Source organism: Nicotiana attenuata, unplaced genomic scaffold (genome assembly GCF_001879085.1).
Source record: "Nicotiana attenuata strain UT unplaced genomic scaffold, NIATTr2, whole genome shotgun sequence".
Lineage (NCBI taxonomy): Eukaryota > Viridiplantae > Streptophyta > Magnoliopsida > Solanales > Solanaceae > Nicotiana > Nicotiana attenuata.
In genome coordinates this window covers 580,564-592,367 of record NW_017670545.1, presented here as the reverse complement: position 1 = coordinate 592,367, position 11,804 = coordinate 580,564, and the positions used below count along the sequence as shown (strand labels likewise).

General features: G+C 41.2%; 1 protein-coding gene across 2 annotated transcripts; it reads left to right on the top strand.

The window, feature by feature from the left end:
- Positions 1 to 7,482: 7,482 nt before the first annotated feature.
- LOC109240809 (heat stress transcription factor B-2b) lies at positions 7,483 to 10,306 on the top strand. 2 transcript variants are annotated; one of them, XM_019407495.1, is made up of 2 exons: positions 7,483 to 8,979; positions 9,088 to 10,306. In XM_019407495.1, the coding sequence occupies exons 1-2, from the start codon at positions 8,864 to 8,866 to the stop codon at positions 9,827 to 9,829; spliced, it is 858 nt and encodes a 285-aa protein (XP_019263040.1). In that variant the 5' UTR covers positions 7,483 to 8,863; the 3' UTR covers positions 9,830 to 10,306. The 2 variants fall into 2 exon arrangements, with proteins under 2 accessions (XP_019263040.1, XP_019263039.1); XM_019407494.1 differs by having other exon boundaries at positions 7,485 to 8,979; positions 9,080 to 10,306.
- The last annotated feature ends 1,498 nt before the right edge of the window (positions 10,307 to 11,804 follow it).

Sequence of the window (11,804 nt, the reverse complement as noted above, 5' to 3'; positions counted from 1 at the left end):
GGACAACATGAGCTTGAAAGTAGTGCTTCAACTTTTGAATTGAGAAGACTAGCGCCAAACACAACTTTTCAATTGGCGAATAATTCAACTCGTTAGGTGTCATCATCCTGCTCAAGTAGTAAAGGGAGTTTTCTTTCCCCTCACTATTTTCTTGGGCCAGCAGTGCTCCAACAGACCTTTCTTGTGCCGCAATGTATAGTATCAATGGCTTTCCAGGTATAGGGGCTGCATAAACTGGAGGCTTCATCAAGTAGGATTTAATGCTCTCAAAGGCATTACTGCATGCTTGGTCCCATTTGAAAGGGACACCTTTTTTCATAAGGCGACTGAATGGTTGACACCTCCAAGCTAGGTTTGATATGAATCTTCTAAGGTATGCTAGCTTTCCTTGCAGACTTTTCAATTCATGGATATCTCGAGGCTCAGGCATTTTCAAAATGGCATCCACTTTGGCTTGATCAATTTCGATCCCTCGATGTCGGACAATGAAACCAAGGAACTTTCCAGAAGTAACTCCAAAGGCACATTTCAATGGATTCATCCTAAGTTGGTACCTCCGGAGTAATTCAAATACCATCCTCAAGTCCTTCAAGTGGTCGCCCTTCTCTCTTGATTTCACCACCAAGTCATCAACATAGCATTCGACATTCTTGTGGAGAAGATCGTCGAAAATATTCTGCATAGCCCTTTGGTAAGTAGCACCAGCGTTCTTCAAGCCAAAGGGCATTACCTTGTAGCAATAAATACCCTTTGGGGTAGGGAATGCAGTAAGCTCTTCATCTTTTGGTGCCATGCGTATTTGGTTATAGCCCGACGAACCGTCCATAAATGACATTGCCTCGTACCCAGTAGTAGCATCAATCATCAGTTCTGGAATGGGAAGCGGGAACTCATCTTTCGGACATGCATTATTAAGATCCCTAAAGTCAATGCACACTCGAATCTTGCCATTTTTCTTCCTTACAGGGACAATACTTGAAACCCATGTTGGGTATTTAACTTCACGAATAAAGCCAGCTTCGATGAGTTTGTTAACTTCTGTTTCAATCAAGGGAACCAAGTCCGGCTTAAAACGCCTTTGGGCTTGTTTAACAGGACGAGCACCATTTTTGACTGCAAAGTGATGGACTGCTACTTTCGGGTCCAAGCCAGGCATCTCTTTGTAACTCCAAGCAAAGACATCCCTGAACTCTTTGAGTAACTCAATATAAGTTCTCTCTTCATCAGCTTCAAGTAAAGCACTTAGGTAGGTAGGTCTTGATTCTTCATCGGTGCCAAGGTTAACTTCTTTTAAGGCATCAACTGTCGTCTTCACTCCTTCTTCAAGTTCAGGTGGAGCATATTTCGCATCTTCATCTTCTTGAGGGTCTCCATCGTTGGAGGATATGTGATAACACGGCGAAACATCCTCCAATTCCGCATTATCTTCCATCGAAGACGAAACACCATTCTCGCCTTGTACAGTGACATGATACGAAGAACCTACACTTTCTTCATCTTCGTCACGTTCCTTAGTGTAGACCACAGTATATGGCTTTACCTTCAGTACTTCTTTACATGAAACCACAAATTTTGTTTGTCGCCTCATTCTAGAAGGAACCAAACTTTGGAAATCCTTAGAGATTTCTTGGATTTTGGGTGAAGTGGGTGTCCTTATGCTTTGAAAATTTCTCCGGAACTTGTTCCCCTTTTCTAGTGGACCCAATCTTTCAAACACGGAGGTCCCCGCAGGTGATCTTCCAAGTCTATCAAAGACAGAAGGCTTGTTAGAAGCAGCTGATTCATCTTCTACAGTGATATAATTGCTGCTCGCCCTTCTTATTGAAATGCGCACTGGTGACGGTTGCTTGTATCCCAAACCTTCACGTGGTTGCCTCATTGCAGCTTCTGATGGGAGCTTCCCTAACTTTGATGGCTCGTTGGAATTGTATCCAGCTTTTGCAAATAGCTTGTAAGCGTTATGGTCAAAACCTTCATCTGTTCGCTTTGTAGGGAGTGCCACATTCTGCAAACGATTTTGGGCTACAAACCCTGCAAGCGGCATTGAGGACGACTTTACTGCCTCAATTCGTTTGACCGGAAGAGTTAACTCTTTTGGCATGTTGGTTTGGATATTATATGATTCGCCCTCGTCTTTCTTCCTTTTAGGGACATATTGGAGCGCGGGACTTACTTTCTTTCCATAGGACACAATACCCCCTTTATGAGATTTATTCACGTTGGCAGGTACCTCCTTTGTAACAGCTTTGGCTTTACCAATAGTCACCTCAGCTCTTTTAGTTATGGGTTCGTCATTCTTGCTTTTCATACCATCATCAGCTTTCATCTCCTTCACAATGCGGTTCTTCAAGTAGAACTTTGCATCGGCGAAGTGTGACTCAGCCTCGGTGAATGGCTCATCATCAGCAACTATCATCTTCTCGACTTCACCCTCGTAGTATTTTAAACATTGATGGTAGGTAGATGGAACAACTTTATTCTCATGTATCCAAGGCCTCCCAAGCAAAACATTGTATGAAGTCTTCGCGTCGATCACATGCAGCCACTTTTCTTTCCCTTTGTCAGCGTGGCAACAAGAGGCATCAATGCCCTCATGGGAAATCTTCGTGCGGAACCAACTTGGTAAAAATTCCTCCAAGGTCACTGGATTTCGTGGCTTTTGAGGGTGGTGCATNTGAGTAACTCAATATAAGTGCTCTCTTCATCAGCTTCTAGTAAAGCACTTAGGTAGGTAGGTCTTGGTTCTTCATCGGTGCCAAGGTTAACTTCTTTTAAGGCATCAACTGTCGTCTTCACTCCTTCTTCAAGTTCAGATGGAGCATCTTTCGCAACTTCATCTTCTTGAGGGTCCCCATCATTGAAGGATATGTGATAACACGGCGAAACATCCTCCAATTCCGCATTATCTTCCATTGAAGATGGAATGCCATTCTCGACTTGTACAGTAACATGATACGAAGAACCCACGCTTTCTTCATCTTCATCACGTTCCTTAGTATAGACCACAGTATATGGCTTTACCTTCAGTACTTCTTTACATGAAACCACAAATTTTGTTTGTCGCCTCATTCTAGAAGGAACCAAACTTTGGAAATCCTTATAGATCTCATGGATTTTGGGTGAAGCGGGTGTTCTTATGCTTTGAAAATTTCTCCGGAACTTGTTCCCCTTCTTTAGTGGACCCCATCTTTCAAAGACAAAGGTCCTCACAGGTGATTTTCCAAGTCGGTCAAAGACAGAAGGCTTGTTAGAAGCTGCTGATTCATCTTCTACAGTGATATAATTGCTGCTCGCCCTTCTTATCGAGATGCGCACTGGTGACGGTTGTTTGTATCCCAAACCTCCACGTGGTTGCCTCGTTAGAGCTTCTGATGGGAGCTTCCCTAACTTTGACGCTCATTGGGATTGTATCTTGCTTTTGCAAATAGCTTGTAAGCGTTAGGGTCAAAACCTTCATCTGTTCGCTTTGTAGGGAGTGCCACATTCTGCACACGATTTTGGGCTACAAACCCTGCAAGCGGCATTGAGGACGACTTTACTGCCTCAATTCGTTTGACCGAAAGATTTAACTCCTTTAGCATGTTAGCTTGGCGATTAAATGATTCACCTTCATCTTTCTTCCTTTTAGGGATATATTGGAGCGCCGGACTTACTTTCTTGCCATAAGATGTAATATTCCCTCTATAAGATTTATTCGAGTTCGGTTGTACCTCCTTACTAACAGCTTTGGCTTCACCAGTAGTCACCTCTTCTCTTTTAGTTGAGGGCTCTTTATTCTTTCTTTTCAAGCCATCATCAGCTTTCAGCTCCTTCACAATGCGGTTCTTAAAGTAGAACTTTGCATCGGCGAAGTGTGACTCAGCCTCATTAAATGGCTCATCATCAGCAACTACTGTCTTCTCGACTTCACCCTCGTAGTATTTTAAACATTGATGGTAGGTAGATGGAACTACTTTATTCTCATGTATCCAAGGCCTCCCAAGCAAAACATTGTATGAAGTCTTCGCGTCGATCACATGCAGCCATGCACTTGATTGCATATCTTCAATAGTGATTCCCAGCCTGATCGCGCCTATGGCTCTTTGCCCCCCTTGGTTGAACCCTTGGATCATCACACGACTTTCTGAGAGTTCGTTCATGGGAATACCAAGTTCTTTCACAGTGTGGATTGGCAAAATGTTCACTGAGGATCCTCCATCAACCAAAATCCGATTTACCCTTTCATCGCGCATATAGCCAACCAGGTACAATGGGCGATTATGAGGAGTGTCACCTAGCAAAAGATCGTCATCTGTGAACGTGACCTTTTCCTCACAAGCATTAACTTTTTGAGGAGTGTACTCGATGGGCTTTTCCGAAGATGGTGCCAACGGTAGGTCATCACTCTTTTCTTCCCCTTTGTCAGCATAGCAACAAGAGGCATCAATGCCCTCATGGGAAATCTTCGTGCAGAATCAACTTGGTAAAAACTCCTCCAAGGTCATTGGATTTCGTGGCTTTTGAGAATGGTGCATCTCCACTTTTACTTTCTTCAAATGCCTAACTGGATTCCATCTCCTTGGTCTTTTCACCATCATTTTCCTTGTTGGTTGTTCTATTGATTCCTTTCGTGGGCTCCTTTTGTGGTGCCTACGACGAGTTACCAATGTCCAACCTTCATCATCATCAGGTTGATTGACTTCAGCTTTGTCGCTCTCCAGTAATTCTTCATCTTTACTTTCTTTAAAACCACATAATTCATCCGGACTGAATGAGCCAAAGGTGATAGAGACTTGGTTTGTGGTTGCTTTCTCATCTTCAAGCACGATCTTCTTTTCGCGAGCCAAGTCCATGAATTTGTCCTTGAAGACAAAGCACTTCTCCAGAGGGTGGCTTACAAGTCGGTGATATTTGTAGTAATTTGGGTCATTTGTTTTCCCAGCTTCATTTGGCCGCTTCATCTCCGGAAGCTCGATAAGATTTAACTCGAGGAGTTCTTCGAAAATGGCTGGCACATCAGAATCCAGAAATGGGTACTCTTTCTCTTGCATTTCTTTTAGAGTCAACTTTCCACTCGGTTTATCGTGAAAACAAGTGGATTTCATACTCTGCTTCTTGCTCACCTTCGTCGTGAACTTCATAGGTGACGTGTTGACATTCATAGCTTCTTTGCTTTCAGATTTGGGTACGAACTTGACCCACTTCCCGACTTCTTACTTGTCATTCCCTTTACGAGGTTCGTAGATGGGCAGCCTTTCATTTCCAGCGGAGGCCATGCTCAATTCCATGTCATGGGCACGAGTTGCAAGTTCTTCAAACGTGCCAGGCTTGATACCTTGCAATATGTAGCGCAATCCCCAATGCATGCCTTGGATGCACATCTCTATGCCTGAAGCTTCACTAAGCCTGTCTTTGCAGTTGAGGCTTGCATTCCTCCACCGATTGATAAAGTCGATAACTAGTTCCCCCTTTAGTTGACGAGTATTTGTAAGTTCTATCATACTCACAGTACGTCTCGTACTATAGAAGCGATTGAGGAACTCTTACTCTAGTTGATCCCAGCTATCGATAGATCCAACCTCGAGGTCTGTATACCAGTCAAAAGCATTTCTTTTTAGCAAGCGGACAAACTGCTTGATAAGGTAATCTCCATAAGTCCCAGCATTGTTGCACGTCTCCACGAAGTGCGCAACATGTTGCTTTGGGTTACCTTTGCCATCAAACTGTTGAAACTTTGGAGATTGATAGCCAGCAGGCATCTTCAACATATCGACCCTTGCAGTGTACGGCTTTGCATATATAAGGGAGGATTTGGCAGCAACTTCGTATTTGTTCTTAATGGTTCCTTTGATGAACTCCTTCAGTCGATCGATTGGAATCATCCCTTCAGATGAGACAGGGAGTAGCCTTACGTGGATGCTGCTTGTCTTGCGGGAGAGTCACTCTCTAGAACTTCTGGGAGCTTGCCGGGTGCATGAGTAGATTCTTCTTCCATCAAGATTCCCACCCTGTCTGTTAGCTTGTCAATTCTAGCCTCTTGATTTTGCATGCATTTGGTCAAGCTAGCGATTGCTTCCGTCAAGTTTGCCAACTGCTCCTCCATAGATGAAGTGTTTGTCACCATGGCTTGCATGATTGTCGTGGATGATGGAGAGTAACATGGATTTTCACACAGATTGATCCTTGATTGGCTCACGCTATGTGGTGTAAGTGGGGAGGATCCATCACTTGAAGCATTATCATCTTCCTCACAGTAGAGTGCTTGGAGCCGGAGAGGTCAAGCAGAGCAAGAGTTTTCTTGATCGTTTCAGCAACATCGCTCCCTCCTTCAGATGCGTCTGTGGAAGATCTTGCTCCTTTTGAGGATGAAGATCCGAAAATAGGGGTTGATGCGGACGACACTTGGGGTGCTTGTTGTCCTAAAGATCTTGCTTTGCTCCTCATAACTGGTCCGAAGCTTCCAAAGGTGACATCGAGGATGCTTTCCAACTCAGCATAGAACCTAGAGTTAGCAGCCTTGGTGGAAGTTGAACCGGAGTTGATTTTCTTTGAAGCCATTTCAATGTTCTTGGTATTTCGTGAATGAAAAGTTGAGATGAGAGGTAGAGATTGTCCCACCGGGCGTGCCAGAATTTGTAGACAATAAATTTGCGTCGAGAAAATAAAATCAAGACCGAAAAATATTGCAACAATCGTAGTATTTTATTTCAAATAATATGAGTGTACAATCTCTATGATTCCTCTGATTCTTCTTTCCAATTGTAAATAAATTCAAGGGCCTTTGAGCTTGATCTTGAATCTATATTTGCTTCCACGAACGATGATCTTGTTCTTGAGCTTGAGCTTGATTGCTTGAACTTGATCTTGATTCGTTCTTCGTTCTTGAGCTTGAATACTTGATTTGTTCTTCGTTCTTGAACTTGATTGCTTGAACTTGAACTTGATTGCTTGAAGCTTGAAACTTGTGGAGGAATTTGCAGTGTTTGATCTACGAGCTCTCTCTTGCTTCTTGTTATAACTTCTGGTGTCTTTGCTGGGTTATGAAGACCCCTATTTATAGTTGTGGAAGGGAGGAGTTGTGATAAGAACAAACTCTTTCCGACCAATCAAATTGAAGTGTGACATGACCGCATTTGATTGGCCAGAACAAGTCACTTGCACACATGGCACGATTTCATTGGCCTTTCAATGTGACTGGGCATGCCTTGTCATCTTGACACGTGGCATGGTCCTATTGGCTCTTCCGCTTGACTTGGCGCGCCACGTCATTTGACACGTGGCACCAAACTAGGCCTCTAGGAAGATGTCATCTTGGGCTTAATGAAGTGGGCTCATCACTTTAGCCCAATTAAATGGGCTAGCCCAATGGATTAAGACTTATTTATTTAATCCATATATATTGGACTTATAAGATTATGTCAATTATATTAGCCCAATTTATTTGGACTAAAGTATCTTGAATTTAAAATATAGTCCATATTATTTTATCGATTTAAATTCGATAAAATTTAAATGCCTACTATTAGTAAGGAACAAATTCATTTGTCTTTCAAGACTATTTTGCCGAAATATCATAATATTACTAGTATAACTTAATTCAGATAAAAATAGCTTATAGGAGATTTCCCTGAACCCATGTCATGCTAAAATCAATAAAATCAAAATTACATAAATAAATAATAAAAAGGACATTGAGCTACAACCACAAAAATGAAACTCTACATTACATTTACATTAAAAAAGTATCTACATTATGCCACTCGGGTACAGGACATATACCCCATCGAATGACTTCTCTCTTCTACATTCTTCTTTCCAATTAACTACAAATACGACGTCACCCCCAAACCCCACCAATAAAAAAAAGTTTCATAACAATGACAAATATGGCAATAATTATATTTTAAATAAAAGGTTGCATGGAAAGGAATTTCAAATTCTTAAGCTAGTAAAAGCTAGCAATCCGTACTTTAGATTACTAAATTAATGAATATGACTGCTTTAGCTCTATTATATAGATCTTTACTAAGTTGAAATAGCAAATTCTTCTATTACCGACGATAAAAGAAAAGAAATAGTATTGATTATTATCCCGTCATCTCACATTTTCATCAAACAATTTTCTAAATACAATAAGTTGTATCAATTTATCTTGAATATATTAGCGAATTTAAAATTAAGACGTTATGAGATTCGAACTTAAAAAGCAAGTTTTGAGACATACGTTTAATTTTATTTCTCTTTCGTATAAAATTTGGTTTAAACTTATTAAATCTTTCTCAAACTTATATGACAGCAGCAGCATCCTTATCTCTAACGTAAGAATAAGCAATTCATAACTCCTCCGGGCTCCGACACGTACTCTTTCTTTTCTACATTTTATAAGTGGGAATTAAAGACACACAACATTAATAATGTTGGAACCTCAACGAAACTTCTGGAAAATAAAAACTTTTACCCCTCCAATTTTTTAAGGTACCTTCTCGCGACTTCTTAACTAGAAATTAGTTACTGGGTCCCACATTTACCCCTCACACCCTAAAAATTTGACCCGACTTTTTCTCCATTTTACCCCTACTATTATTATTCCCTTCTCGAACACATCATATTCTCCTTATCAACCACCACTTCTTTCATTTCTCCTTCTATAATAACCTCCTACGAACCTTCTAGAAACGAAAAAACGAAAACACAGCTTTCTCTCTATCCCTCTTTGGGTTTGGATCTGTAATAGAAGTAGCAGTGGATGTCATGGTGCCATCGTCGGTTGAACAAACCGGCGAATCTACCGCCGGTGAGAATCAGAGATCTCTTCCGACGCCATTTCTGACGAAAACTTATCAACTCGTCGATGATCCTGCCATCGACGAGTTGATCTCGTGGAATGAAGATGGAACGACGTTCATTGTTTGGAAACCTGCTGAATTTGCTAGGGATTTGCTTCCTAAATATTTTAAGCATAATAATTTCTCTAGTTTCGTTCGGCAGCTTAATACTTACGTAAGATTCTTATATTCTTAATAAAAAAGTCTGCTTTTTAGTCTTTTTTTTGGTTATTCTGTTTACATTGATTAACTTGTTTTGTGAAATTATTGTTTAGGGATTCAGAAAAGTTGTACCTGATCGATGGGAATTCGCGAATGATTGTTTCCGGAGAGGAGAAAAAGGACTTCTTCGTGACATTCAACGCCGGAAAATCTCTCCGGCAGGGACTGCGGTTACTGCGGTTTCACCGACAGTAGCGGTGAATGCAGCACAAACGGTGACGATAGCGGTGGCTCCGGCAGTGCGAATGGTATCTCCGTCAAACTCCGGTGACGAGCAGGTGTTGTCGTCAAATTCGTCGCCGGCGGCTACTGCTGCCGCAGCGGCGGTGTTACGGACCACCACGTGCACAACGACACCGGAGCTTCTGGAAGAGAATGAACGGTTGAGGAAAGAGAATGCACAATTGAGTCAGGAGTTAAATCGGTTAAGAAGCTTATGCAATAACGTATACAATCTGATGTCTAATTACACGGGGAATCCATCAGAGACGCTGGCAGGAATTCCAGAAGGAAGAGCTCTCGAATTGCTTCCCACAGGGCAGCTTGCGGCGGAGATGGACGGCGGAGCCACCGCTACACCGGCGGAATGCAGCGGTGTTAAGGCGGAGGAAGATATAAGCCCGCGGTTGTTTGGAGTACCAATTGGGGTAAAGCGCGTGAGGAGAAGCAGCGAAGAAGAATCTGAAAGAGAAGGAAGATCGCAGGATCAAGTACAGCTGCACGGATCAGACGTGAAATCAGAGCCGTTAGATTCAGGAAGCGGACATCATGATGGTCAGCCGTGGATAGATCGATTAGGCTGATGAAGTGATGATTAGATGGAGAACCAAAAAAGACAAAATTCTAGAAGTGGTCCCCAGTAATTGGGCCCCACAAAAGCACTTGCTAGAGCAACGAGGAAGATGAGGGTGTTGAAAAAGAACACGTGTACAATGAAAGTAATTATCAATGTTGGTTCTGGGAGTTTCTGGAACAGCGAGTGGGTCAATGTTGTAGAAGGTCACTATATTTGAAAACTATGGTTTACAAAAAAGGCCACAAAAAGCGGTGGAAAAGGAGAAAAAAGGTGGCTTTCAAAATGATCCATAATTGGATTGGAAAATAGAGTAGCTGGGCTGGCCTTGTTGAAAAAGATAGACAAATGTGAAATTAAGTCAATGTTTTAGTTTGAGGGGACCTATTTGGGTTGCAAGATGCAAAAGATTTTTTGGTTAGAAAATTGTTGGTACATAATTGAAACAAAATAATGTTGTATTGTAACTTACTGAGTTTTGTTCTTTTCCCTTTTTTCTTTTCCTTGCGTATCTGTTTTATTTTATTTGAATTGTTATATTATTAATTTAGTATTATAAATGAAAAATAATATTCCCTCTGATCTAATTTATGTGAACTTTTTTTTTTTGGTTTGTTTAAAAACATAATGACCCATTTCTAAATTGGGTAACAATTTAGCTTAAAATTATAATTATACCCTTAATGAGAAGCTTTTATAACCACAAAAATACTCTGACCGTCTTTTTGACTTGTTTAGGACTACAAATTCTAAAAGTGTTGGCCCAAGTTCAGGTGAAGTTTTGAAGAATAACAAATGAACTCAGTGTCCATCATGTGAGGCACAGTATCTATCAACCTAGACATGTGAGATACACGTGAAGAAGATAAGTCTCAGTGATCAAGCAGCAATATCTCCTGAACTAATCGAAAAGGTTGCATATTGGATGAGGAGAGAAAGTCTTCTCATGGGAAGAGGACACAATCCGGATAAAGGATAGAGTTGAAGTTTGTATTATTCAAGGACTCAACTTCGATGGAAGATCAGCAAGTGAGTCTCAATGAAACTCTGATTACTAACTCATTAAATAACAGTGATTGTTCTCTTTTACAGGTATTGCACAAACGCAGAAGTTAAATTAAATTGAGAGCAAAAGAGCGAGGCAATTTTGCAAGCAATTTATGTGAGATTCAAGTGTGCATTCCTGAAGCTACTTGGACAAGATAGAAGAACCAATTTCATTGTGTCTTTATTTTATTTTAGTTCAATTGTAGTAGGTGTTATAAAGTTGTACCTTTCCAGCTTTCATAGAAGCAATTGTATTAGGTACTTTGAGTATTCAAGTTAGAGTTAACTTGAAGGTGTCGCAACAGTTGAGGCTGTGTTCTACACTCGGATTAGAGTTTAATCCTTAGGTTTACAAGAGTTTTGTAAATGCTGTTTTGACTCAGTGATTTTAGTGAAAGTTTGGAAAAATCCTACTGAGTAGTAGGTCGTGGTTTTTTCACCTTTTGAGCCAGGTGTTTTCCACGTAAAAATTTCTGTGTTCTTTATTTTATGTACTCTTAATTCCGCAAACAGTAGTAGTAAGTACACCTAGAAGAACCAGGTTCTTCTAGAGCGAAAATTGGGTACCACACAAATCACCCCCCTCTTGTGTGGTATTGGCATTAAGAACATCAATTGGTATCAGAGCAGGTTATCCTTGAAGATGCTAACACATTAGGAGAAGATCAACATGAGTGCACCACCTGGAAACTGGGAAGGGCAATCCACTGCTAGGCCTCCACTTTTCAATGGTCAGTACTATTCTTGGTGGAAGAACATGGTGAGAGATCACATTAAAGGGGAAGACTATGAACTCTGGGATATAGTCACTGATGGTCCCCTAGCAACCACAAAGAAGAATGCTGAAGGAGTTGATGTGCCAAAGACAAGGGCTGACTACACTTCTGAAGACCTGAGGAAGTGGGAGAAAAATGCTAAAGCCAAGAATGGCTTGTGTG

Coding starts and splice junctions, on each gene's coding strand:
- LOC109240809 (XM_019407494.1), top strand. CDS start 8,731: ATGGTGCCATCGTCGGTTGAACAAACCGGCGAATCTACCGCCGGTGAG. Junction 8,980..9,079: donor TTCGGCAGCTTAATACTTAC/GTAAGATTCTTA, acceptor ATTATTGTTTAG/GGATTCAGAAAAGTTGTACC.